The following is a 24,031-nucleotide window of genomic DNA, read 5'->3' as shown; positions in this document are numbered from 1 at the left end:
CACTCACCCCTTGGTGTCAAAGAGACTTGGAGTGCAAACAAGTGGGTCTGGGAGATAGGAACTCTTTTTTATTTTTGCCAGCTCCTGCTCCACCACAGTTCAGGTCTCCTCGAGGTCGACTGGATTCCTGGTTTTAGAATCCCTCAAACAACTACACCATTAACTCTTGTAAGGTGAAAACAACAGAAAGTTTAGTAAAGCAAAAAGAAAGGTTTTATTTGGCATAAATTTAAAGAGGCAAAAGTAGGAAAGGGACAAGCGTGCTGCCAGATCCATGTCTGTATGAGTCTCTGTTCCCAGTTCTTAAGGATGCATCTTAGCAGGCTACATTCCGGAATCCCTTGAACGTTCCCCATGCTCTGCATAGGCACACTTACACACTCACACAACCTAATCCGGTGCCCAAACTTAACAGTTACCTGAGCCTTTTATGCCCTTAATGATCAATTCCTCCCACTTCTTGGGACTCTTCTAAGGCCTTACCTAGGAATTACCATGTTATTTACCAAATAACCTCAGACTCTTAATTCCCTTAACAATCAGTTTCTCTTCTTGGGACTCTTCCAAGGCTCCACCTAGGTACTTACCAAACAACCCAAGCACATTTCCTGTCTCCCACAGAGCCATCTTTGGTCCAAGGAGGATCGGCTTTTCAGACCTGTTCCAGGGTCTCCAGGAGAAATCTCCTGGTGGTGCCAGACATCAGGGCTGGTCTGTTTTCTGATCAACGTCAGGAACCGAGCAGATGCCTCCTGGCTGACTTGCTAGAAATGTTACTGGGTGGAAAACCCAAGAGGGATATCCTTGAACAAGAAAGAGGAGAAGGGATTTTTAGCCATGTACTAGAGCCAATAAACACAACTCTTAGTAAATTATATTAAAAACAAAGTAATAACTACTCAAAACTCATCACTTCCTAGTTATATCACTACATTTTACCATTTCCTTTGAAAACAGAGTTACCTCTTTAATGTTTCAAAAGCCCGAATGCGGACCTAAACTGTGGTTACTTATGTCTATTGGGTCTGCATGGTGGAAGTACTATATAATAGTGTTATCCAACTCCAAGATCAGTGATGTCACATTGGTAGTTAGAAATTGGCCATTATGGAAGTGTTTACACCAAAGAAATTAGCAACTTTAGGAATCAGGGCCTTTTTTTTTTTTATGGTGCTTTAAGTGAAAGTTTACAAATCAAGTCAGTCTCTCACATAAAAACTTATATAAACCTTGTTACATACTCCCAGTTGCTCTCCCCCTAATGAGACAGTCCGCTCCCTCCCTTCACTCTCTCTTTTCGTGTCCATTTCACCAGCTTCTAACACCCTCTACCCTCTCATCTCCCTTCCAGGCACGAGTTGCGAACATGGTCTCAAGTGTCCACCTGATCCAAAAAGCTCACTCCTCACCAGCATACCTCTCCAACCCACTGTCCAGTCCAATCCCTGTCTGAAGAGTTGGATTTGGGAATGGTTCCTGTCCTGGGCTAACAGAAGGTCTGGGGGCCATGACCGCTGGGGTCCTTGTAGTCTCAGTCAGATCATGAAGTTTGGTCTTTTTATGAGAACTTGGGGTCTGCATCCCACTGCTCTCCTGCTCCCTCAGGGATTCACTGTTGTGTTCCCTGTCAGGGCAGTCATTGGTTGTAGCCGGGCACCATCTAGCTCTTCTGGTCTCAGGCTGATGTAGTCTCTGGTTTATGTGGTCCTTGGGCTTGTGATTACATGCTGTCCTTGGTGTTCTTCATTCTCCTTTGATCCAGGTTGGTGGAGACCAATTGATGCATCTTAGATGGCCACTTGCTAGCGTTTAAGACCCCAGAAGCCTCTCTCCAAAGTGGGATGCAGAATGTTTTCTTAATAGATTTTATTATGCCAATTGACTTAGATGTCCCCTGAAACCATGGTCCCCAAACCCCCACCACTGCTACGCTGACCTTCAAAGCATTCAGTTTATTCCAGAAACTTCTTTGCTTTTGGTTTAGTCCAGTTGTGCTGACCTCTCCTGTATTGTGTGTTGTCTTTCCCGTCACCTAAAGTAGTTCTTATCTACTATCTAATTAGTGAGTACCCCTTTTCCAGCCTCCCTCCCTCCCCCCTCTCGTAATCATCAAAGAATATTTTCTTCTCTGTTTAAACTATTTCTTGAGTTCTTATAATAGTGGTCTTATGCAATATTTGTCCTTTTGCAACTGACTAATTTCACTCAGCATAATGTCTTCCAGATTTCTCCATGTTAAGAAATGTCTCACAAATTCATCACTGCTCTTCATTGATGCGTAGTATTCCATTGTGTGAATATACCATAATTTATTTATCCATTCATCCGTTGATGGGCACCTTGGTTGCTTGCATCTTTTTGCTATTGTAAACAGCGCTGCAGTGAACCTGAGTGTGTATATATCTGTTCATGTAAAGGCTCTTATTTCTCTAGGATATATTCTGAGGAGTGGGATTGCTGGGTCGTATGGTAGTCCTATTTCTAGCTTTTTAAGGAAGCACCAAATCGATTTCCAAAGTTGTTGTACCATTTTACATTCCCATCAGCAGTGTAGAAGTGTTCCAATCTCTCTACAGCCTCTCCAAAATTTATTGTTTTGTGTTTTTTGGATTAATGCCAGCCTTGTTGGAGTGAGATGAAATCTCATTGTAGTTTTGATTTTCATTTCTCTAATAGCTAATGATTGTGAGCATTTCCTCCCGTATCTGTTAGTTACCTGAATGTCTTCTTTAGTGAAGTGTCTGTTCATACCTTTTGCCCATTTTTTAAATGGGTTATTTGTCTTTCTGTAGTTGAGTCTTTGCAGTATCACGTAGCTTTTAGAGATCAGGTGCTGATCGGAAATATCGTAGCTAAAAACTTTTCCCAGTCTGTAGGTAGTCTTTTTACTCTTTTGTTGAAGTCTTTGGACGAGCATAGGTGTTTGATTTTTAGGAGCTCCCAGTTATCTAGTTTTTCTTCTGCATTGTTAGTAATGTTTTGAATACTGTTTATGCCACGTATTAGGGCTCCTAACGTTGTCCCTATTTTTTCTTCCATGATCTTTATTGTTTCAGAATTTATATTTAGGTCTTTGATACATTTTGAGTTTGTTTTTGTGCATGGGGTGAGGTATGGGCCTTGGTTCATTTTTTTGCAGATGGATATCCAGTTATGCCAGTACTATTTGTTAAAAAGACTGTCTTTTTCTAATTTAACTGTTTTGGGGCCTTTGTCAAATATCAGCAGCTCATATGTGGATGGATTTATGTCTGGATTCTCAATTCTATTCCACTGGTCTATGTATCTGTTGTTGTACCAGTAGCAGGCTGTTTTGACTAATGTGGCTGTATAATAGATTCTAAAATCAGGCCGAATAAGGCCTCCCACTTTATTCTTCTTTTTCAGTAATACTTTACTTCTCCGGGGCCACTTTCCCTTCCATATGAAGTTAGTAATTTGTTTCTCCATCTCATTAAAGAATGTTGTTGGAATTTGGATCAGAATTGCATTAAATGTATAGATGGCTTTTGGTAGAATAGACATTTTTATAATGTTAAATCTTCCTATCCATGAGCAAAGTATGTTTTTCCACTTATGTAGTTCTCTTTTGGTTTCTTGCAGAAGTGTATTGCAGTTTTCTATGTATAAGTCTTTTACATCTCTGGTAAAATTTATTCCTGAGTATTTTATCTTCTTGGGGGCTACTGTAAATGGTATTGATTTGGTGATTTCCTCTTCCATGTTGTTTTTGTTGGTGTAGAGGCATCCAACTGATTTTTGGATGTTTATCTCATATCCCGATACTCTGCTGAACTCTTCTATTAGTTTCAGTAGTTTTCTTGAGGATTCTTATGGTTTTCTTTGTATAAGATCATGTCGTCTGCAAATAGAGATAGTTTTACTTCTTTTTTGCCAATCTGGATGCCCTTTATTTCTTTATCTAGCCTAATTGCTCTGGCTAGGACCTCCAGCACAATGTTGAATAAGAGCGGTGATAAATGGCACCCTTGTCTGGTTCTCAATCTCAAGGGGAATGCTTTCAGGCTCTCTCCATTTAGGATGATGTTGGCTGTTGGATCTGTATAAATGCCCTTTATTATGCTGAGGAATTTTTCTTCTATTCCTATTTTGCTGAGAGTATTTATCATGAATAGGTGTTGAACTTTGTCAAATGCCTTTTCTGCATCAATTGATAAAATTGTATGATTCTTGTCTTTTGTTTTATTTATGTGGTGGATTACATTAATTGTTTTTCTAATGTTGAACCATCCCTGCATACCTGGTATGAATCCCACTTGGTCATGATGAATTATTTTTTTGATACGTTGTTGAATTCTATTGGCTAGAATTTTGTTGAGGATTTTTGCATCTATGTTCATGAGGGATATAGGTCTGTAATTTTCTTTTATTGTGGTATCTTTACCTGGTTTTGGTATCAGGGTTATGGTGGCTTCATAGAGTGAGTTTGGTAGCATTCCGACCTTTTCCATGCTCTGAAATACCTGTAGTAGTAGTGGTGTTAACTCCTCTCTGAAAGTTTGGTAGAACTCTGCAGTGAAGCCATCTGGGCCAGGGCTTTTCTTTGTTGGGAGGTTTTTGATTACCTTTTCAATCTCTTCTTTTCTTATGGGTCTATTTAGTTGTTCTACCTCTATTTGTGTTAGTTTAGGTAGGTAGTGTGTTTCTAGGGATTTATTCATTTCTTCTACGTTTTTAAATTTGAGTACAATTTTTCATAGTAATCTGATATGATTCCTTTAATTTCAGTTGGGTCTGTTGTAATAATGCCCGTCTCATTTCTTATTCAGGTTATTTGCTTCCTCTCCTGTTTTTCTTTTGTCAGTTTGGCCAGTGGTTTATCAATTTTGTTAATTTTTTCAAAGAACCAGCTTTTGGTCTTGTTAATTCTTTCAATTGTTTTTTCTGTTTTCTATTTCATTTAGTTCTGCTCTAGTTTTTATTATTTGTTTTCTTCTGGTGCCTATGGGTTTCTTTTGTTGCTCTCTTTCTATTTGTTCAAGTTGTAGGGATAATTCTTTGCTTTTGGCCCTTTCTTCTTTTTGTATGTGTGCATTTGTTGATATAAATTGACCTCTGAGCACTGCTTTTGGTGTGTCCCAAAGGTTCGATAGGAAGTGTTTTCATGCTCATTCGATTCTATGAATTTCTTTATTCCATCTTTAGTGTCTTCTATAATCCTGTCTTTTTTGAGCAGGGTATTGTTCAGTTTCCAAGTGTTTGATTCCACTTTTATGGCCTTATGGTTAGCGAAGATGCTTTGTAATATTTCACTGTTTTGTATTCGGCTAAGGCTTGCTTTATGACCTAATATGGCGTCTATTCTAGAGAATGTTCCATGTGCACTAGGAAAGAAAGTATAGTTGGTTGCTGTTGGGTGAAGTGTTCTGTACGTGTCTATGACGTCAAGTTGGTTGATTGTGGCATTTAGGTCTTCTGTGTCTTTATTGAGCTTCTTTCTGGATGTCCTGTCTGTCACCGAAAGTGGTGTGTTGACGTCTCCTACTATTATTGTGGAGCTATCTCACTTTTCAATGGTGATAGAGTGTATTTTTATGTATCTTGCAGCCTTGTCATTGGGTGCATAAATATTTAATATGGTTATATTTCCTTGGTGTATTGTCCCTTTAATCATTATATACTGTCCTTCCTTCTCCTTTATGATGAATTTAACTTTAATGTCTTTTTTGTCAGAAATTAATATTGCCACTCCTGCTCTTTTTTGATTGTTGTTTGCTTGATATATTTTTTTCCATCCTTTGAGTTTTAGTTTGTGTCTCTAAGTCTAAGGTGTGTCTCTTGTAGGCAGGATATAGACGGATCGTGTTTTTTAATCCATTCTGCCACTCTCTGTCTCTTTATTGGTGCATTTAGTCCATTTGGAAGCACTGGTGGCGTAGTGGTTAAGTGCTACGGCTGCTTACCAAAGGGTCTGCGGTTCGAATCCGCCAGGTGCTCCTTGGAAACTCTATGCTCTGTCCTATAGGGTCACTATGAGTCGGGATAGACTTGAGGGCACTGGGTTTGGTTTTTTTTAGTCCATTTACATTCAGCGTAATTACGGATAGGCATGAATTTAGTGCTATCATTTTGATGTCTTTTTTTGTGTGTTATTGACAGTTTCTTTTTCCCACTTAATTTTATGTGCTGAGTAGATTATATATTGTCCTTTCCTCATATTCGTTGTTGTTGATTTTGTTTTTGCTGAGTCTCTGTTTTTTTCTTGTATTTTATTTTGATGAGTAGGATAGTTTGCCTCCTTTGTGGTTACCTTATTATTCACCTCTGTTTTTCTAAGTTTAAACCTAACTTTTATTTCTTGTATTGCCGTATCTTCCTCTCCATATGGAAGATCTATGACTACATTTCTTAGTCCCTGTTTATTGTTTTAATGTTGTCTTCTTTTATATAATAAAATATATAACGTTGCTGTTACCCTGTTTTGAGCTTTTTTGTTGTTTGTTTCAATCTTGCTTTTTTTTTTTTTTTTTGATTTCCCTATTTGGGCTGACTTCTGATTGCTTTGCCCAATGTTTTAGTCTTAGGTTGATACCAGATATCATTGATTTTCTAAACAAAGAACTCCCTTTAGTATTTCTTGTAGTTTTTGTTTGGTTTTTATGAATTCCCTCGACTTCTGTTTGTCTGGAAATGTCCTAATTTCACCCTCATATTTAAGAGACTGTTTTGCTGGATATATGATTCTTGGCTGACATTTTTTTTCCTTCAATTTTTAAAATAAGTCATCCCATTGCCTTTTTTCTGCATGGTTTCTGCCGAGTAGTTGGAATTTACCCAATGGCAATGGATTTTTTGTTTGTTTGTTTAATATTTGCCAGCCCACCGCTAGACTCAGTGGACAAGTGGAGAGAGTGGCCCTAACCAAGTGCTAACAATTAGGGGCACACAATGGTTAAGAGCTATGGCTGCTAACCAAATGGTTGGTAGTTCAAATCCACCAGCTGCTCCTTGGAAACCCTATGGGGCAGTTCTACTGCATCCTTTAAGGTCGCTATGAGCAATGGGTTTAGGAAGGCAGGGTATTTGGAAGATTGGGTTAGATGGATGTGATGGAGAGCTGTTTCCTATTCATTAAGTGAAAAAGAAAAAAGGTGGTTAAGAAAAAAGGTGGTTACCTGAGAAGAAGGTTGGGAAAGGAAATGTTGGAGGTTTGAGGTGAAAGGAGTGTGGTAGAGTGAGTAAATGGATTGGAAAAATGCAGTATATTTGTCTGACATCATTAAAGGGCCTCTTGAGGTTAGTGGTTAGAAATTTGAAAAGAGACCTGACACAATGGGTGTATATTTTCCTCTAGCCTCTTTCAGCTGGTTGGGTGAAGCAGTGAATAAGTGGTGAGCTGGATTTATCCAAGGCTGGGGTTGCCCTGGTGGTGTAGTGGTTAAGAGCTACAGCTGCTCACCAAAATGTCAGCAGGTCCAATCCACCAGCCACTCCTTGGAGACTCTATGGGGCAGTTCTACTCTGTCCTATAGGGCCACTTTGAGTTGGAATCAACTTGATGGCAATGGGTTTTTTTTTTTTTTTTTTTGTAGGGTTGCCAGGTCAACATGACTTTGTCTGGGAGGGGCAATGGTGATTGTAAGGTTATAAATGTGAAAGTCACCACCTCAGAGAGCTTTCTTATCTACCCTAGATAGAATCATGCCAAACTCCCTTCACTTTAACTCACTACCTTATTTTCCTATTTTGTTTATTGGGTGTTAAACCACCTGGCTCATCCACCCTACCTGAGAGCACGAACCAGCAACAACCAATGCCTTTGAGTCCACTTGAGCTCATATTGACTCTATGCGGTTTCAGACTTCCATCTTTCTCCACAGAGCAGTTGCCGGACCGCTTTAACCACTGCACCACCAGGGCTCCTACACATAAAAGCAGGAACACCGTTTTTTTCACTATTGAATCTGCAGCTCCTACCACAGTGCTTGGCATATAGTAGGTGCTCAGTCATTTGTTCGATAGTTTGCTAGTTCTCTTAAAATCTATACTTTTTAGTGAAGAACACTCGAATTCTGTGTGTTCTTTAGTTTTTTTTTCGTGATGTTTAACATTTAACGAGCAAAGAAATTGCCCTAGAGAAGTGGATGCACTAAACCACAGTTCACTTCCTGGACACTCCTAGCAGATATGGTCCCTTTTTACTGTCCTTGAGACCCAATCCCAAGCCTCAGAGACAGCTGCCCCAGTCGGGTGAGTAATGCAATCGCAGGCCTTTGTCACGCTGGACTCAGCAACACTGAGAGGAGGGTTATATTACAGCTCCTGAACTTTGAGGGCGGGTAGTTTATGCATATATTATTTATTCTAAGGCTCCAACAGCAGTATAGGGTTTATTCTGTGGCTCTAGGGTAGGTGATTGCATTTAAGCCCAAGACCCAAAGTCCAACGCTCCCAAAGGAAGGGTGTCCTGTGTCGTTGGCAGAGAAACTTCCGTCTGCAGGCGTGGCTAAGAAGGAGGGCGGGGAGTGGACCGGGATGGCTCCAAACACAAGTTCCTCCGCGGTGCTGCGAGCTTCGGCGCTTGCTTCCGCCCTGCGCCGGAGTGCGGTCCACGGAGGACGCTGGCGAAACAGGGCGGGACCAACTGTCTGTTTTTTTTTTCTAGGGAACAATAAAGTTTCCAAAGTTTGAAAAAGCAACGGAAAAAAAAAAAAAAACCTATGCTCCTTTGGTTGTCGGGGTGTGGATGCCTGCAGGTCGGGAGCGGAGCTCCAGCGGCCGGGCGCTCCCGTAGGCGTGGCTGGCGCGCGGGGACCGCGGAGCGCAGGGATGGGGGTCACGGTGGACGTGCACCAGGTGTACAAGTACCCCTTCGAGCAGGTGGTCTCCAGCTTCCTCCGAAAGGTACCGGCCCCCCTCTGGCCCGTCCCGGGCTCGGGGCCCCTGCCCCAGCCGTCTGCGCTCTGGCGTCCCGGCTTCTGCAGCTCGTTCCTCTCTTTTCTGTCCACTCGGAAATCCCGACCGACGTCCTCTCTCCAGTTAGGGGTTTCGCTTTAGGGATGCGTGGGGCAAGGGTAGAAGTGGATTTCCTCGAAAGCTCTCCGTCTGGGATAAAGGAAAAGGCACCGTGCGTGCCGTCACGTTCACACCTGGCCCCAACGGAAAGGAGAGGTCTTTGGGGAGAGGCTTAGGGGACCGAAGGACCGGCAAATTCTCGAATCCTTTTGAGGTTGCAGTCTTTCCAATAAAGTTTTAACCCCTGAAAAGCTAGTGGAGACGATTGAAACCATCAGTCTAGTTTATTCAGCATTATTATTCTTCGGCTTCGCCACTTTGTCTTTTATTAAACAGCTGTGAGACTTTGAGCCCCTTACTTAAACCTCTCTGTGCCTTACTTTTGTAATCTATAAAATGTGGAAAATAATAGCACGAACACATAGGGTTGTTGGCAGGATTTAAGTGAGATAATTCATGTAAAGTGCTTATCATAGTGTCAGATGCTTAGTTACAGCTCTAAAATATTACCGTTGTTATTCCTACTACTACAGCTGTGCACCCTAAACTCAATATTCAGTCTTCCTCTTTCATCCCAAGGGGAGCTTCTAGGACCATGGCTTGTGGCACTGGGGGAATGGAAATTTTCTTTGAAAAATCAAAAGCAAACAAGCTGGGAGGTGGAACCCCTGGACTCTCATCAGGCTCTGCCATTCACTGAATGATTTTGGCTAAGGGTCAACTTTTCTCTAGGCTTCAGTTTCCACATTTATAGGGTGAAGGTGTTGTACCAGAAGATCTCTAAGTTCACTTTCATCTTTAACATTCTTAAATGAGATTGCAAGGATTGCAATTTGCCTTGGGTAACAGCCAGTGGACAATGCATTCCACAGGTGCAAGCTAGATGCCAAACTAAGGGAGAAACTGGGAGAGGAAAGCCATTTTCTAGGTGGTAAGGCCGGATTTCCATTATAGGAGAGGATACAATTGGGACTCCAAGTCACAAAAGTGTGAATAGGATGCTGGTTAACATGGTGTTGCTATGGAGGCCTTTCATGGGTGGGATGTCAGCTCTGTGAAAGTAGGAACTTCTTTATATTGTTCCTTGATCCCCGATATCTAGAATAGTGTCTGGCTCCTACTATGCACTCAATAAAAATCTGATGAATGAATGAATGAATGATGGACCTGGTATAGATTTTGCCTTAGACCAGGCTTCTGTTGTTGCTGTTATTAGGAGCCGTGGAGTTGGTTCCAACTCATCCGGCCCTGTGTACAACAGAAAGAAACACTGCCTGATCCTGTGCCATCCTCAGAATCATTGCTATGTTTGAGCCCATTGTTGCAGCCACTGTGTCAGTCCATCTCGTTGAGGATCTTCCTCTTTTTTACTGACCCTCTACTTTCCCAAGCATGATGTCCTTCTCCAGGGACTGGTCCCTCTTGATAACATTCCGAAAATCTGTGAGACAAAGTCTCGCCACTCTCACTCCTAAGGAGCATTCTGGCTGTACTTCTTCCAAGACAGATTTGTTCTGGCAGTCCAGATTGTTCACCCACACCGTAGTTCAAATGCGTCACTTCTTCTTTGGCCTTCCTTATTCATTGTCCAGGTTTTGCACGCATATGAGGTGATTGAAGATAACATGGCTTGGGTCAAGAGCACTGTCTTAGCCATATAGTGCTGCCATAACAGAAATACCACAAGTGGATGGCTTTAACAAAGAGATATTTATTTTCTCACAGTCTGGTAGGTTAAAGTCCAAATTCAGGGTGTCAGCTACAGGGGAAGGCTTTGTCTTTCTGTCAGCTCTGGAGGAAGGCCCTTGTCCTCTGGTCGAGGAGCTTCTCAGGTGCAGGGACCCCCTGTCCAAAGGATGTGCTCTGCTTCTGGTGCTGCTTTCTTGGTGGTATAAGGTCCCCAACTCTCTGCTTGCTTCCCTTTGAGAGATAAAAGGTGGTGCAGGCTACCCCCCAGGAAAACTCCCTTTACCTTGGATCAGGAAGTGACTTGGGTAAGGGTGGTGTTATAATCCCACCCTAATTCTCTTTAACATAAAATTACAATCGCAAAATGGAAGACAGCCACAGAATACTGGTAATCATGGCCTAACCAAGTTAATGCACACATTTTTGGGGGGACATAATTCAATCCACGGCATGCACCTTAGTCCCCAAGGTGACATCTTTGCTTTTTAACTCTTGAAAGAGGTCTTTTCAGCAGATTTGCCCAGTGCAATGTGTCATTTGACTTCTTGACTGCTGCTTTCATGGGCATTGATGTGGATCCAAGTAAAATGAGATCCTTGACAACTTTACTATTTTCCCCATTTATCATGATATTGCTTATTGGTCCAGTTGTGACGATTTTTATTTTCTTTATGTTGAGGTGTAAGCCATACTGAAGGCTGTAGCCTTTGATCTTCATCAGTAAGTGCTTCAAGTCCTCTTCACTTTCAGCAAACAAGGTTGTGTCATCTGCATAACGCAGGTTGTTAATGAGTCTTCCTCCAATCTGGTTGTTGCGTTCTTCTTCATATAGTCCAGCTTCTCAAATTATTTGCTCAACATACATAGGAATAGATTTTGTCTTAGGCCAGGCTTCTAGACCCCCAAAACAAACACCCACCACTCCATCTTTTGCTAGGACTGGCACTTTGGAATGTGGGTTCTCCAGTGCCACTGCTCCTTTGGAAGTCCTTTTGGATTGTCCTCATCAGGAGGTGATCTCTGCCTTCTCAGAACTCCCAGGTCTAGGCCTCACTGACCACTGTTTGTAGTGTCGTAGAGTTACTTCTGTACATGTCTTGTTCCCCTACTAGAATCTAAACTTCTTTAGGCAGGCTCTTGCAGAAGCACGGAGCACAATGCCAAGCTCTCACGTATAGAGCACTCACCACGTGTCAGCTTCTGGGCTAAGTGCTTTTCTTTCATTCAGCAGATGTTTTTAAACTTTTTTTTTTCCCCTGGATGTTCAGCTCTGTGCCAGATGCTAGAAATGCAATGGCAGGCACACGAGACAGACCCTCTTCTCATGGAGCAGGTGGCCTCTAGCCTGTGAGCCTGACATTAATAAAGTATCAACAAATGAACACATAATTCCAATTGATGATGTGTAGTTACAAAGGAACTGAGTAAAGCAGAGTGACCTGCTGAAGTCCATGAAGATTGTCATTAGGAAGGTCTTCCTGGAAGAAGTGACGTTCATGAGATGATGGCCGAAGCATGAATAGCAGTTTCCCAGGTAAGGAGAAGAGGACGTGCTTTCTATAAATTATCAGGTTTACTCCTCTCAGATGCCTCAGCAAGTTATAACTGACTTCCATTTCACAATCTGGAGAAACCAAGGTTCAGAGAAGTTTAAGCAGCTTTCCTAAATTCCCACAGCTAGCCAGGATTTCAACACAAGTCTGAATCCAGAGTCCACACCCCTAATCAGCAGGGTGTACTGCCTTGCTCAAAACAGGCACTCAGATGTTTGTCCAGTGAATAAAATGGTATTCCAGAATCAGCTTTGTTGTGCTCTTTATCCAGTCTCAGTTTTCTGTTCATAATCCTCTCTCAGAGTTTTCTCACCTGAGTGGACTTAGTGTGCCTGAAATAAGTGTATAGCTTTGATGTGTGTTAGGGTGAGAATATAAAGTGTTTCAGTTATCTGTTGCCATGTAACAAGTTACTCAAAAACTTGGTGTCTTGAACCAACAACAGTCTTTTTTAATTCTCACCATTTTGTGGGTTGACTGGGCTCAGCTGGGCAGTTTTTGCGCTGTGTGTGGCATAGCTGAGGTCACTTTGTAGTTGCATTCAGTTAGGATCTGGTGTAAATTCTTGTAAAATATTTAGCAAAGTGTCTAGCACATAGTAAGTATGCTATGGATTAGAGAATGACGCAGAAGAAAGAGTAGTAGAACCTTGCCCAAGGACTCAGAAGGACATTTTGAAAGGCAGGGCTGGGGAAAGGGGAGGTGTGTATCCCAAATGGAAAGCCTAGCAGTGGGACAGTATTAACATCATGGGTTTGACATTACAGTTGCACACGCCTATTCACAAGGCAACTCTTGGGTGATCCCTGGGTGGGGTTGTGTGACTATCAGATGTCAATAAATCCATTTGTTGTGAGAATTTTCATCTTTTGTTATTTAAAGCATGCACCTTGCAGGGACTGGTCAGTATACTTATGCACATGAAGTAACTATAGCCTACTAGGCAAATGAAGTAGAACCAAGTACCAAGAGGGGATTGGTCAGTTTATGGCCCTGGTGGGAAGGCCGTGCCTTGAAATTGACCAGCAGTTTGCTGTAAATGTAGTCAACCTCATGGAGGTTTTCAGTCAGAAAGAAGGAAGAAAGAAGCAGGAAAGGTGAAAAGGTCAGAAAGGCAGGAAGAGAGAAGAAACAGAGAGGGAGGAGGTGAGGAACCTCCTAACAGAGCTAGCTGTAGCATGGGTCAAGGTCTGTAACACTGAAGACCGTAAGAGGCCTGGAAGGGGCCCTGCAGCAGTTGGTGGTGACAGCAGAAACCTGCTGCCAGGAATGCACGCAAGAGAGCTGAACAAAACTACTACACTGCTTATAACAGGGTCAGTTAGCAGAGGAGAGGCAGATGGTGGGGAGGCTGAAGCCAGAGAGGCCTCCACGAGGGGGTGAGAGGCAGCCCGCATGGCTGGCGGGGCATGCACAGCAGAGAGAAGAGATTGCCTGCTTGCACAGCTGAGAGGAACTGAGAGAACTGTCCTGCGCTGAAGAAGGGAAGATGTGCTCTCCACTTGGGGGGAGCCTTCCGGACTTTGCCTGCGTGCTTCCTGCTCCTGCTTTGTACCCTGTTACTTCCTTAATAAACCGTTTAACTACTATTAAGTATGGTCTGTGAGTTCTGTGTGGCCATTGCACTGAATTATTGAACCCTGCAGAGAAGTGAAGAGTGCCGTGTGCTGGAGGGTTCTTATACCTAAGGAAGCTAGACAAGTTCTGATGCTACCACCACTAGTTTACAGAGATCGTCCACACAGCCTCACAGCTTGCCAAATCTAAACGGGGCAATTTATGTGGATTAGAAACAGGTGCTCCTTCTAGGTAGCTGTAACCCTGCCGTGGCCTGCTTGACTGGGAGCCCCAGTGTGGTGAGCAACATTCACAACTCTATAAAACAACCCGGCAGTCTCAGTTTCTCTTCTGTAACATGGTAATGCCTTCTACTCCACCTGCCTTCCAGGGTGGCTGGTGAGAATCCAATGTCTAGCAACTTTGACAAGCGTAAGCTTTTTAGAAGCTTAAGGTAGTAAGAATTATGTTATTGGCAAAATACGTGTTTTTTTTTTTTCAAAGGAAAGCACTTGGCAGCAGGGACAATCGTATGAGGATTTCTGGGAAGCATTTAATCTGATTTTGTACAGCGGTATGTTTGACGCAGCTTTAGCGCTGAAGAAGTTCTATTTTAAATAGAGTCTACTTGATCTCTGGCTTTTGGTATGCTAGGACCTGCCTTCCAAGTTATAATGTATGACTATTTTTAAAACCTGAGGAATGTTTGCTCTTCTTACACCTGTCTGTTGGATACCACAGGCAAAATATTAGCTTCATGCTTTGCAAGCTAAGTGACACCTTGAAAACAAACAGCACAATACTCTTTGTTCGTGGAATGTAGTGTTTCTCAACAAACTCTTCATGGAGGAATGCTGAGAACCCCAAATTGTTTATTCATTGGATGCTAAACTCTTCTTTCTATGAACTATAGTGTCAATGTGCTTGACAGTGTATTTTGATTTCTTTCTTTGTATGACACTTCTCTATCTCTCATCGTTTACAGCCATTTTCTTCATTTTACTTAAAATCATCTGTAAAGTGAACGACAGCGTTGTTGTACACATTCATGTGGCAGTGTAGAAGAGATGCCATTTCTGGAAGCTCACATGGGCCTGTTTAATGGGCTTGCCTTTCAGGAGCTGAATTCAAAGGGATCATCTTTGTAAATTTCATCTACCTGGAATTTAAAGTCATTAAAACAGATCAGGGACCCAGAGAGCCATTGTGTTGACTTGATTTTCTTGGTTTTATCTAAAAAGAGGACAGAGAAGTTATAGCTTCTCTTACTATAGAATTGTTTATGTTGATTTTCTTTTTATTCTATAGGCAGAAGAGTCATTGTGAATAGAGTATAAGCTTCATGGTTAGCGAGTTTTGTCATTTATTCCTGATGTATCCCAAGCACCCAAAGAGATCCTGGAGCATAGTAGGTACACAGTAAATCCTTGAATGAGTGAATGAAATACACTCTTATGGGGTTTAAACCAGGAGTCTTTGTGTGGCACCAATGGTTAAGCACTCAGCTATTAACCAAAAGGTTGGTGGTTTGAATCTACCCAGATGTGCCTTGGAAGAAAACTCTGGCTGTCTACTTCTGAAAGGTCATAAAAGAAAGGTCATAGCTCTGGAAAACCCTGTGGAGCACAGTTCTAGTCTGACACACATGGGGTCGCTATGAGTTGACTTGACCCCAACTGTTTTTTTTTTTTTTTGGTGTGTGTGTGAGGTTTAAATTAGTTACTTTGAGTTGATTCCAATTCATGGCAACCCCATGTGTGTCAGACTAGAACTGAGCTCTGTAGAGTTTTCAGTGGCTGATTGCTAGGCTTCTGAGGCACCTCTGGGTGTGTTCAAACCACCAACCTTATGGTCAGTAGTCAAGTGCTTAAACGTTTCCACCACCGAGGAACTCGCTTCTGGGGTTTAGCCCTGTGAAATTTCAGACTGAATTCAGTGTGGGGTTCAGCAACATTCCTTACTTTGGGTACTGTGATAAAATGGACAGATTAAAATAATTCTTTGTTTCCACACAGTTATCTTGGGTTTTATTTATTCTAGCCTGGAGCCTGATGTGCTGAACAAAATTGTTTCAGTGTTTACCCTTAAGCTCATAAAGCAGATTTATGGACGGCTATTTCCATTTAGAGTAGAAAGTTGATTGGGTAATTCATAACGTTTCTGTTTCTGATCCTATCTTTTTACATTGCAAATCTGACACTTACATGTGTGCGACATCTCTCCCTGCTGAGCTCCAGAAATACTTGGGGTAAACCTGTAACTCCAAAATAAATGGACTTGGCAAAGCCTGGGCCCAGTTTAACAGCATGGTTACTTATCTTCTTTGTTCCCCAGCCCCGGTAATAGTCTTCCTTTACTTTTTCCTTCCTATTCCTATTCTTTCACATGCCCTGAAGAACGCAGACATGAGGAGCATGGGCTCAGATGTCAGATGGGGGGATGGAGTGGCACTAGCTGTGTGAGCTTGGACAAGTCAATTCATTTTTCTATGCCTCAGTTACCTCCTCTGTAAAATGAGAATAACTATTTTCTACAGTTATTGGGGAAATTAAATGGAAAAATTCATACAGGTGCATATAATGTACCTGGTGTAATGCAGGCACACAGTACTTTAAAAATCTTTGTTGAATCATAGGGTAACAGTGATGTTGTTTTTGTTAGTTGCTATTGGCTGACTCATGGTGACCCCATGTATGTCAGGGTAGAACTTTTCCATAGGGTGTTCAAAGCTTTTGGAAGCAGATTGCAAGGCCTGTCTTCCAAAGTGCCTCTGGGTAGGTTTGAACCACCAGCCTTTCGGCTAGTAGTGGAGAGTTTAATCATTTGTGTCACCCATGGACTTTGGTGATAGCAATGACATCAATAATTTATTACATTTATCCCACGAACCTGAAGATAAAAAGTTGAGAGAGGTAGTCTGCAGAAAATGTCACTAAGTTGGAGTAACACAGGGGAGAGAGAGAATGGATAAAGGTACATTTTGAATAATGGTTTATTTTTAAAATGCTATTTAAATAATTTTTAGGCACATTTAGTAAGTTATCTAGTGGAGGTTGTGGTTTAATCAGTGTGTAAAAGATTTCTGACTGTCAGAGTACCAGTTGTTAACCATTCGTCACATGTCTGTCTGCTAATAGACATGCATGGTTTTGTCCTCGGGAGATGTGAAGATAAAGAAAAACGCGTTCCTCTCCTCAAGGGGCTCACTGTCAAGGGAGATGAAGGGAAATACTAATTTTTATTGTAAGCGCCTTTAGAGGGGCAAATAAGACTTATAGTGTGGGGGGAGGTTCTTTTTTTTGTTTGTTATATAATTTTATTTATAGTTTGTTGTCGTTGAGAATATTCACAGCAAAACATACACCAATTCAACAGTTTCTACGTGTACCATTTAGTGACACTGATTATATTCTTCCAGTTGTGTAAACATTCTCACTCTCCTTTTCTGAGTTGTTCCTTCCCCATTAATATAAACTCCGTGCCCCCTAAGTTTCCTATCTAATCTTTCGAGTTTGATCCCATATAGATAATGCTTAAAAGAGTGTAATGCCCAAGACAAACATTTTTTACTAGTTAGCTAAACTCTTGTTTGGTTTTACAATGACTTCAGGGGATATTTTTGTTTTAAGGTTTAAAGATTACCTCAGGGCAATAGTTTCAGGGGCTTAGCCAACCTTCATGGCTCCCAGAGGTTTGTACTTTAATTACCAATCTCTGAGAGCTTTAAAAATACCTAGAAACAATCTTTGCATTTTTAAAACTGAATATTCACTTTAGTAACCCTACTCTGGTGCAGCGCTTTCCCCAACGCTAGTGTGGAGGGAAATGTCAGTGAGGCCTTGTATCTTATACAAATTCTGAATTGATAAAGCATGTGCTTATGAGGTTTTGTTAGTCTAGGAAAATTAGAAATATTAATCTCCCAATGAGTTTTTGGAGCCCTGGTGGCACCGTGGTTAAGAGCTTCGTTGCTAACCAAAAGGTCAAAGTTTGAATCCACCAGCTGCTCCTTGGAAGCGCTCTACTCTGCCCTATAGGGTCACTATGAGTCAGAGTCAATGTGATGGCCATCGGTTTGGTAATAAGTTTTTAAGCATCACTTAAATATTTTTCTATTGCAAATGGATGTTAGCAGTATACTTAATGCCACACCCGCAGTAAATTGCAAGATAAAGTCTTGAAACTTTAAGTTTTTAAACGTGCTAATTCATTCACTGGAAACAAACCTAGCTATCATTTATCGAGTACCTACATGGTGCCAGGTATTATGCTTTATGTAAACTTACTTCCTTTAATTTCTTTAACAACTCTTTAAAGTAGGTGTTTATTCCCATTTTACAGATGAAGAAAGTAAGGCAGACAGAGATTTAAAGCATAATACCTGGCATCATGTAGCTACTCAATAAACGATCGCTGGGTTTGCTTCCAAAGAGTGAATCAGTACTTTTAAAAACTTCCAGTCTAGGCTCCAATCCAGAGGAGCCCTGGTAGCTCGGTAGTTAGATCACTCAGCAGCTAACTGAAAGGTTGGTTGTTTGAACCCACCAGCTGTTCTGTGGGAGAAAGATGTGGTAGTCTGCATCCATAAGGATTACAGCCTTGGAAATCCTGTGGGGCAGTTCTACTCTGTCCTATAGGGTCGCTGTAAGTTGGAGTTGACTTGATGGCAATGGGTTTTTTTTTTTGTTGTTGTTTAGAATCCAATCCAGGATCCCGCATTGCATTTAGCTGTTACGTCTTCTTAGTTTTCCTCCAGTGTGGGACAGTTACTCAGGCTTTGTCTGTCTGGACCATGGTACTTTCAAATGGTACTGATCAGTTATTTTATGGACTCTGTATCTTTTTGTGTTGTGTTGTATCTTTAAATGCACTGGGTATATGCATTTAATGTTGAAATAAGGGAGTATAACTTTGTGTCACAATTTTAAACTATCCTTATTAAAAAACTTTATTATGCCATTGTAGATTATTGGAACATTTTTGAAAGAGAGTGGCCACAGTAATATTGGTTGGCCTTTGTTTAGAATTCTAGGCTGCCCCAGCCAGAAGGGTCTTTAAGGGTCGTCCGGTGGCTCTCCATCCAGCTTCACAGATGGCAGCATCTCAGTCTGCATGTCTTGGCTTGTCGTCCTCTGTTCTTTCTACTTTGTCATCCTGCTGTTCCGAAAGACCAATGAACAGCCATTCAAAACATCTGTCGACATAAACATTTTCAGTCCTTGATCAGTGAAATTTTGATTAATTGATGACTCATTTGATCTTGTTATAAAGTCAACTTTTCTTCTGTGGTAGACTATTGCATGTATCTCATAAAAGGAATTTAGTACAGCCCAAAGTGATTTCTTTGTGTAGCTACACATCAAGTCTCTTTTCAGCTGCCCCGTCTCTTTGCATGTACATGTTTGGAAGCAGCCTGGGTAGCAAAGATTCCCTTAGTGATTTTAAAACAGCTATGTTAACATACCAGACTCATTTTAGGTCCTCCGGTATCATATTCAGAGCCCTGGTGGCATAGTGGTTTAAGAGTTCACCTGCTAACCGAAAGGCTGGCAGTTCGAATCCACCAGCTGTCCCTTGGAAATCCTATGGGTCAGTTCTATTCTGTCCCGTATGGTCACTATGAGTCAGAATTGATGGCAACAGGTTTTTTTTTTGGTACCTGATTCAGGCCGAAGAATATAATCAGACACACCTGTCAGCTCAGCTGCCTCCCTGCCCTCCCTCAGATAACCCCATTTGGAAGTTGGTGGCAGTGCCTTCTTTGGAGGTTATTAATCCCTTTTAAGGGAGCAATAAAAGGTAGGCATTGACTTCTGAGCTCATGGAATGCTGATATTTTAGCAACTCTTTACTCTCAATTGCAGGCTTTCTGAAAGTTTGTAGACATTTTCTCCTAGTAAATAAGAAAGGTAAATGCCATATCTTCATGAAGCTCCTTCCATGAGTAAAATATATAGAATGTTATTCCTTAGATGGACTCAATTTCTTGGTCTCTCATAGCTCTGTGTTTGTTTTGTTTTTCATCTAGATTCATGTGCTCTTTTGTCTCTTGCCTTTTAATACATAAAAGATCAATGAAAGCCAAGGGTATATTACACTGTAGAAGAGTCTACGTTTTTCCTTTGTCAGACCTTTACATGGAGTCCCTGGGTGACACAAATGCTTAAGCACTCAGCTACTAAGCAAAAGGTTGGCAGCTTGAATCCACCCAAAGGTGCCTCAGGAGAAAGGCCTGGTGATATATTTCTGAAAGATCGCAGCCATTGAAAACCCTACAGAGGCCAGTTCTACTCTGAAAGGCATGGGGTTGCTATGAGTCAGAATCAACTCAATGGCAACTGGTTTGTTTTTGTTTTTTAGATCTTTACATATATATAATGTATAAAGTGATGGAAACCTTGGTGGCTACAGCTTCTAACCAAAAGGTTGGCAGTTCGAGTCCGCCAGGCGCTCCTTGGAAACTCTATGGGGCAGTTCTACTCTGTCCTATAGGGTTGCTATGAGTTGGAATCGACTCAACAGCAGCGGGTTTGGTTTTGGTTTTGGTTTTTATACAGTGATATTCACAATAGATTCATACCTGAGGGGAAGGGAGGAGAGTTAGTTTACAGAGTTTGGTAAAAAAGTAAAAAAAAAAAAGAAAGTAGGAGGCATGAGTAAGGCCAAAATGAAGTCAAAATGTGCCTTGAAAAATCGTTCATAACCCCCCATGAAGTATAGTGTGCACAGTATATGCACACAGCCGTGTGTGGTAATTCTTATGTACACTCAAGTTTGTGATGCACTGAGCCGGGATCAAGGAAGGCCAGGGCTTTTGGTGGGTATCTGGACCATTAGATCACTTTGCTTCCATGAGAGTCCCTAGTGTGGCCTGGGGAGTAAAAAATCCCAGTGTTACCCTGCCTGACTACAGGCTTCATGTTTTTAATACCAAGACTCTATCTTAATACTTGTTAACAGGTTCACTTGTTTTTGTGAGAACTAAATGAGATATATGGGCATGGGTGGTTCCGTGGTAGAATTCTTGCCTTCCATCCAGGAGACGTGAGTTCAATTCCCAGCCAATGTACTTCATGCACAGCCACTGCCCTTCTGTGGAGGCTTGTGTGTTGCCGTGATGCCAAACAGGTTGCAGTGAGCTTTCAGACTAAGACAGACTAGGAAGAAAGGCCTGAAGATCTACTTCTGAAAAATGTGAATGGTGCAGGACCGGGTATTGTTCTTTCCACCGTGCATGGAATCACCGTGATTCAGGGGTTGACTCCACGGCAGCTAACAAGAACAAACGAGATATATATGTGGTATAGACTCTAATATTGCACCCAGCATGGACACAGTAGGCACTCAATCATATTTGATGGATTTCATCCTGATCAGCCTCTACCGGTTCCACAGCCACACCGTGTTTAAAAAGGTGTCAACAAAAACTTGGCCGCCTGCTTCCTGTCTTCCAGAGTTGGTGTACCCTCTGGTAACCCTCTTTGAGCAGCCTTCCCTCCCTCAACCCCTTATTATCAGACGTTAGAGAAATTTTCATTAATTAAATTATGAATATACAAGTTACCACAAGATGGCATCAGATTATTTCAAGTAATGCCAGGTAGGGGGAGCCTCAGTACAAGAAGTCTTTAATATTAAAAAAAAAAAAGGTAAAAATAATGTGGCTTTTATGTGATGGTAGTTTGCTGTTGTAAATAAACCCCTAAGACTAATTTCTTCTTGTCTGGAAACTTGAGGCTCATGTCTGTTTAGCACCAGAAGTAGTTGTGTAGCAAAATCTTGCAAATGATAAAAATTTCTTATGTTTAGCTAATAAAATTTCCATTTTACGTTTGTTGTTTACAAGCAGCGTATGATAGGTGACTTCACTATTTTGCAATGTCCCCCCGTCATGATTCCCCGTTATCCCTTTGCCAGGTTTATTTTTCTCCTGAGCACACCTGATATGTTTATTTATTGTTCGTTTGTTTCCCCAACCAAAACCTAAACTCTAAGAGGCTAGAACTTTGGTTCATTACTGGATCCTCAGTGCCTGGGACAGTGCCTGGCATGGTAGGTACGAAACAACTCTTAAATGAAGAATAGATCAAGAACTTTCACTCCTGTTCACATCAATACCCTTTGACTCAATAGGCAGATATTTAAAGTTACATAAATGTGAAATTTTTGCATTTCTAATCTTTAGGAATTACACTGATAACTTAGTGAACTAATCAGAACTTGAAAACTTATATCACTATGCCCCTCTGGTCATTACATTGTCAACTTCTTTTATAATTTAGCTTTTTAATCTTTCTATGGAGCCTCTGAGTGGCACAAAAGGTTAAGCACTTGACTACTAACTGGAAGATTGGTGGTTCGAACTAGCCCCGAGGTGCCTCAGAAGAAAGTCCTGGCAGTCTGCTTCCAAAAGATCACAGCTTTGAAAGCCCCATGGAGTGCAATTTTACTCTGCACCCATGGGGTTGCCGTGAGCTGATATCGGTTCAATGGTAACCAGTTAATCTTTCTGCCACTGACAGTGTGTTTATAATATTCAGTCAGGTTGTATTTATGGACATAAAATAGATTGCCTGAACTGCAGTAAAGGAAATAATCTCCTTTTACCTTTGTGTAAAAGTTCTAATTCACGCACATACCATTCAGAGAACGGTGTGAGTTTCAAGTCTCTTCCATACCCTGTAAGTGAAGAGCCCCTGAAGAGCAGACATCCAAGCATGGCCCTCCGTACTGGGCAGGTGTCTTTGTAGGGATAAACTTCAAGAGTGAAGACATTGTAATTTTGAGCGTTTCTTTCTAGAGCAAAACTCAATGAATAAATGAATGAATGAGTGAATACATTTTTAAGACCATGTTTTTGATTAGTTTTCCAGGTTGCAGTTGCCAGAATGGAAGTGAATGACAGCACTTACCATTTGAGGCAGCTGAGGACGGCTGTCTTCACAGATTGGTCTCAGAATGAAGTGCAGTTTATCTTAGAAACTGATCCCTGAGGTCAGCAAGGTTTACCTTCTAAATCATTCATTTTCTTCCTTTCATTTGCAAATATTTATGGGATGCCTACTGTGTACCTAGCCTGTGCCAGACACTCTTCTAGGTGGTGGAGATAAGGGAGTGACTGAAATAGATAATATTCCTGCCCTCACAGAACTTATGTTCTAATCTTTTTTGGGCCACAGATACCTTTAAGAATGTGTGAAAATGATGAACCCTTGTCCTTGAAAAATAAGTGACGCATACATACACGAGTGTTCTGCAGGGCTGGGGAGCCCCCACACCCATAGTTTTGTACACCATTCCATGGGCTTCCGAAAACATAAGGCTCAAGCTCACCAAGAGAAGGGCACCTCTTCTGCCACCCCTCAGCCTCTCTACTGCCCTGGCCTATCCCTCAGCACCTTACTATTTCCTAGAGAAGACGACCTTCTAATTCTCTTTTCAGATTTGGTGAGATGGTGAAGCAGTAAACCTTGGGGCAAAGGGCCCAGTGGAGCTCAGCAGGGCTGGGTCAACAGCCACCTTGCCCCATGACTGTGAACGAGTCACTTCTCCTCCCTAGATCTGTCTTTTCACATCTGAGAAGTGGAAAGAGCTGGGTTAGATTAACTTTGAGGTGATTTGAGGGGAGGTAAAAAAAAAAAAAAAAAGGCAGACAGAAAGCATCTGGGGGTAAATTGCAGTCTTTTCTCTCATTAGCTGAGTGATTTTAAGCAAGTTTCTTAATTTATCTGAGCCTTGTTTCTCTCATATATGAAAGGGAGAAAAAGAACTTATGTCTCATGGAACGCCTTTAAGAATTAAACTGAGATAATGTATGTAAATTGCCTAGGACAGAAATGATAGACAGCTTTGTTACAATTTAACTTTCAGGGGAATGAAATCAACAAATTAAATATATATTAAATACTTACTGTGTGCTTGCCATAAGAAGCCCTGGTGTGCAGTTGTTAAGTGCTGGGCTGCTAACCGAAAGCTTGGTGGTTCTAATTCACCAGTCACTCTGTGGGAGAAAGACACGGCAGTCTGCTTCCGTGTAGATTACAGCCTTGGAAGCCCTCTGGGGGCAGTTCTGCTCTGCTTATAGGGTTGCTATGAGTGGGAATCAACTCGATGGTAACTTTTCTTTTTTTTTTTTTTAAATGTGCCTGGTATCGTGTACTTCTGTGCCTCCTGTTGTGCTGAGCCAGTGTCTTAGTTATCTAGTGCTGCTGTTTAACAGAAATACCACAAGTGGATGACTTTAACAAACAGAAGTT

At 41.6% G+C, this 24,031-nt stretch overlaps 1 protein-coding gene and 1 long non-coding RNA gene across 9 annotated transcripts in view; one reads left to right on the top strand and one right to left on the bottom strand.

Moving 5' to 3' along the window:
- The first annotated feature begins 8,677 nt into the window (after positions 1-8,677).
- Positions 8,678-24,031, top strand: part of PRELID2 (PRELI domain containing 2) — an 88,934-nt gene continuing 73,580 nt past the window's right edge. For 2 of the 8 annotated variants that reach the window (XM_023550311.2, XM_064277765.1), the window contains exons 1-2: positions 8,774-8,865; positions 22,641-22,769. Coding sequence is in view for 4 of the 8 variants with exons in the window: in XM_064277751.1 (XP_064133821.1) it covers positions 8,682-8,865 (184 nt within the window). In the remaining 4 variants the exon portion in view is untranslated. Of the gene's footprint in view, positions 8,866-11,933; positions 12,200-22,640; positions 22,770-24,031 lie in introns of those variants that run through there. The other 6 variants (XM_064277751.1, XM_064277744.1, XM_003404823.4 and 3 more) reach the window with 6 other exon arrangements.
- Positions 18,687-23,845, bottom strand: LOC135228820 (uncharacterized). Its single transcript, XR_010319694.1, has 3 exons — positions 23,687-23,845; positions 20,804-21,047; positions 18,687-18,969 (listed from the first exon to the last, which is right to left on the bottom strand). It is a non-coding gene; the product is annotated as an uncharacterized LOC135228820 (long non-coding RNA).

The sequence above is a fragment of the Loxodonta africana genome, chromosome 2 (assembly GCF_030014295.1).
Source record: "Loxodonta africana isolate mLoxAfr1 chromosome 2, mLoxAfr1.hap2, whole genome shotgun sequence".
Classification (NCBI taxonomy): Eukaryota; Metazoa; Chordata; class Mammalia; order Proboscidea; family Elephantidae; genus Loxodonta; species Loxodonta africana.
The sequence above is the reverse complement of the archived record's forward strand: the minus strand, read 5'-3'. Positions and strand labels throughout refer to the sequence as shown.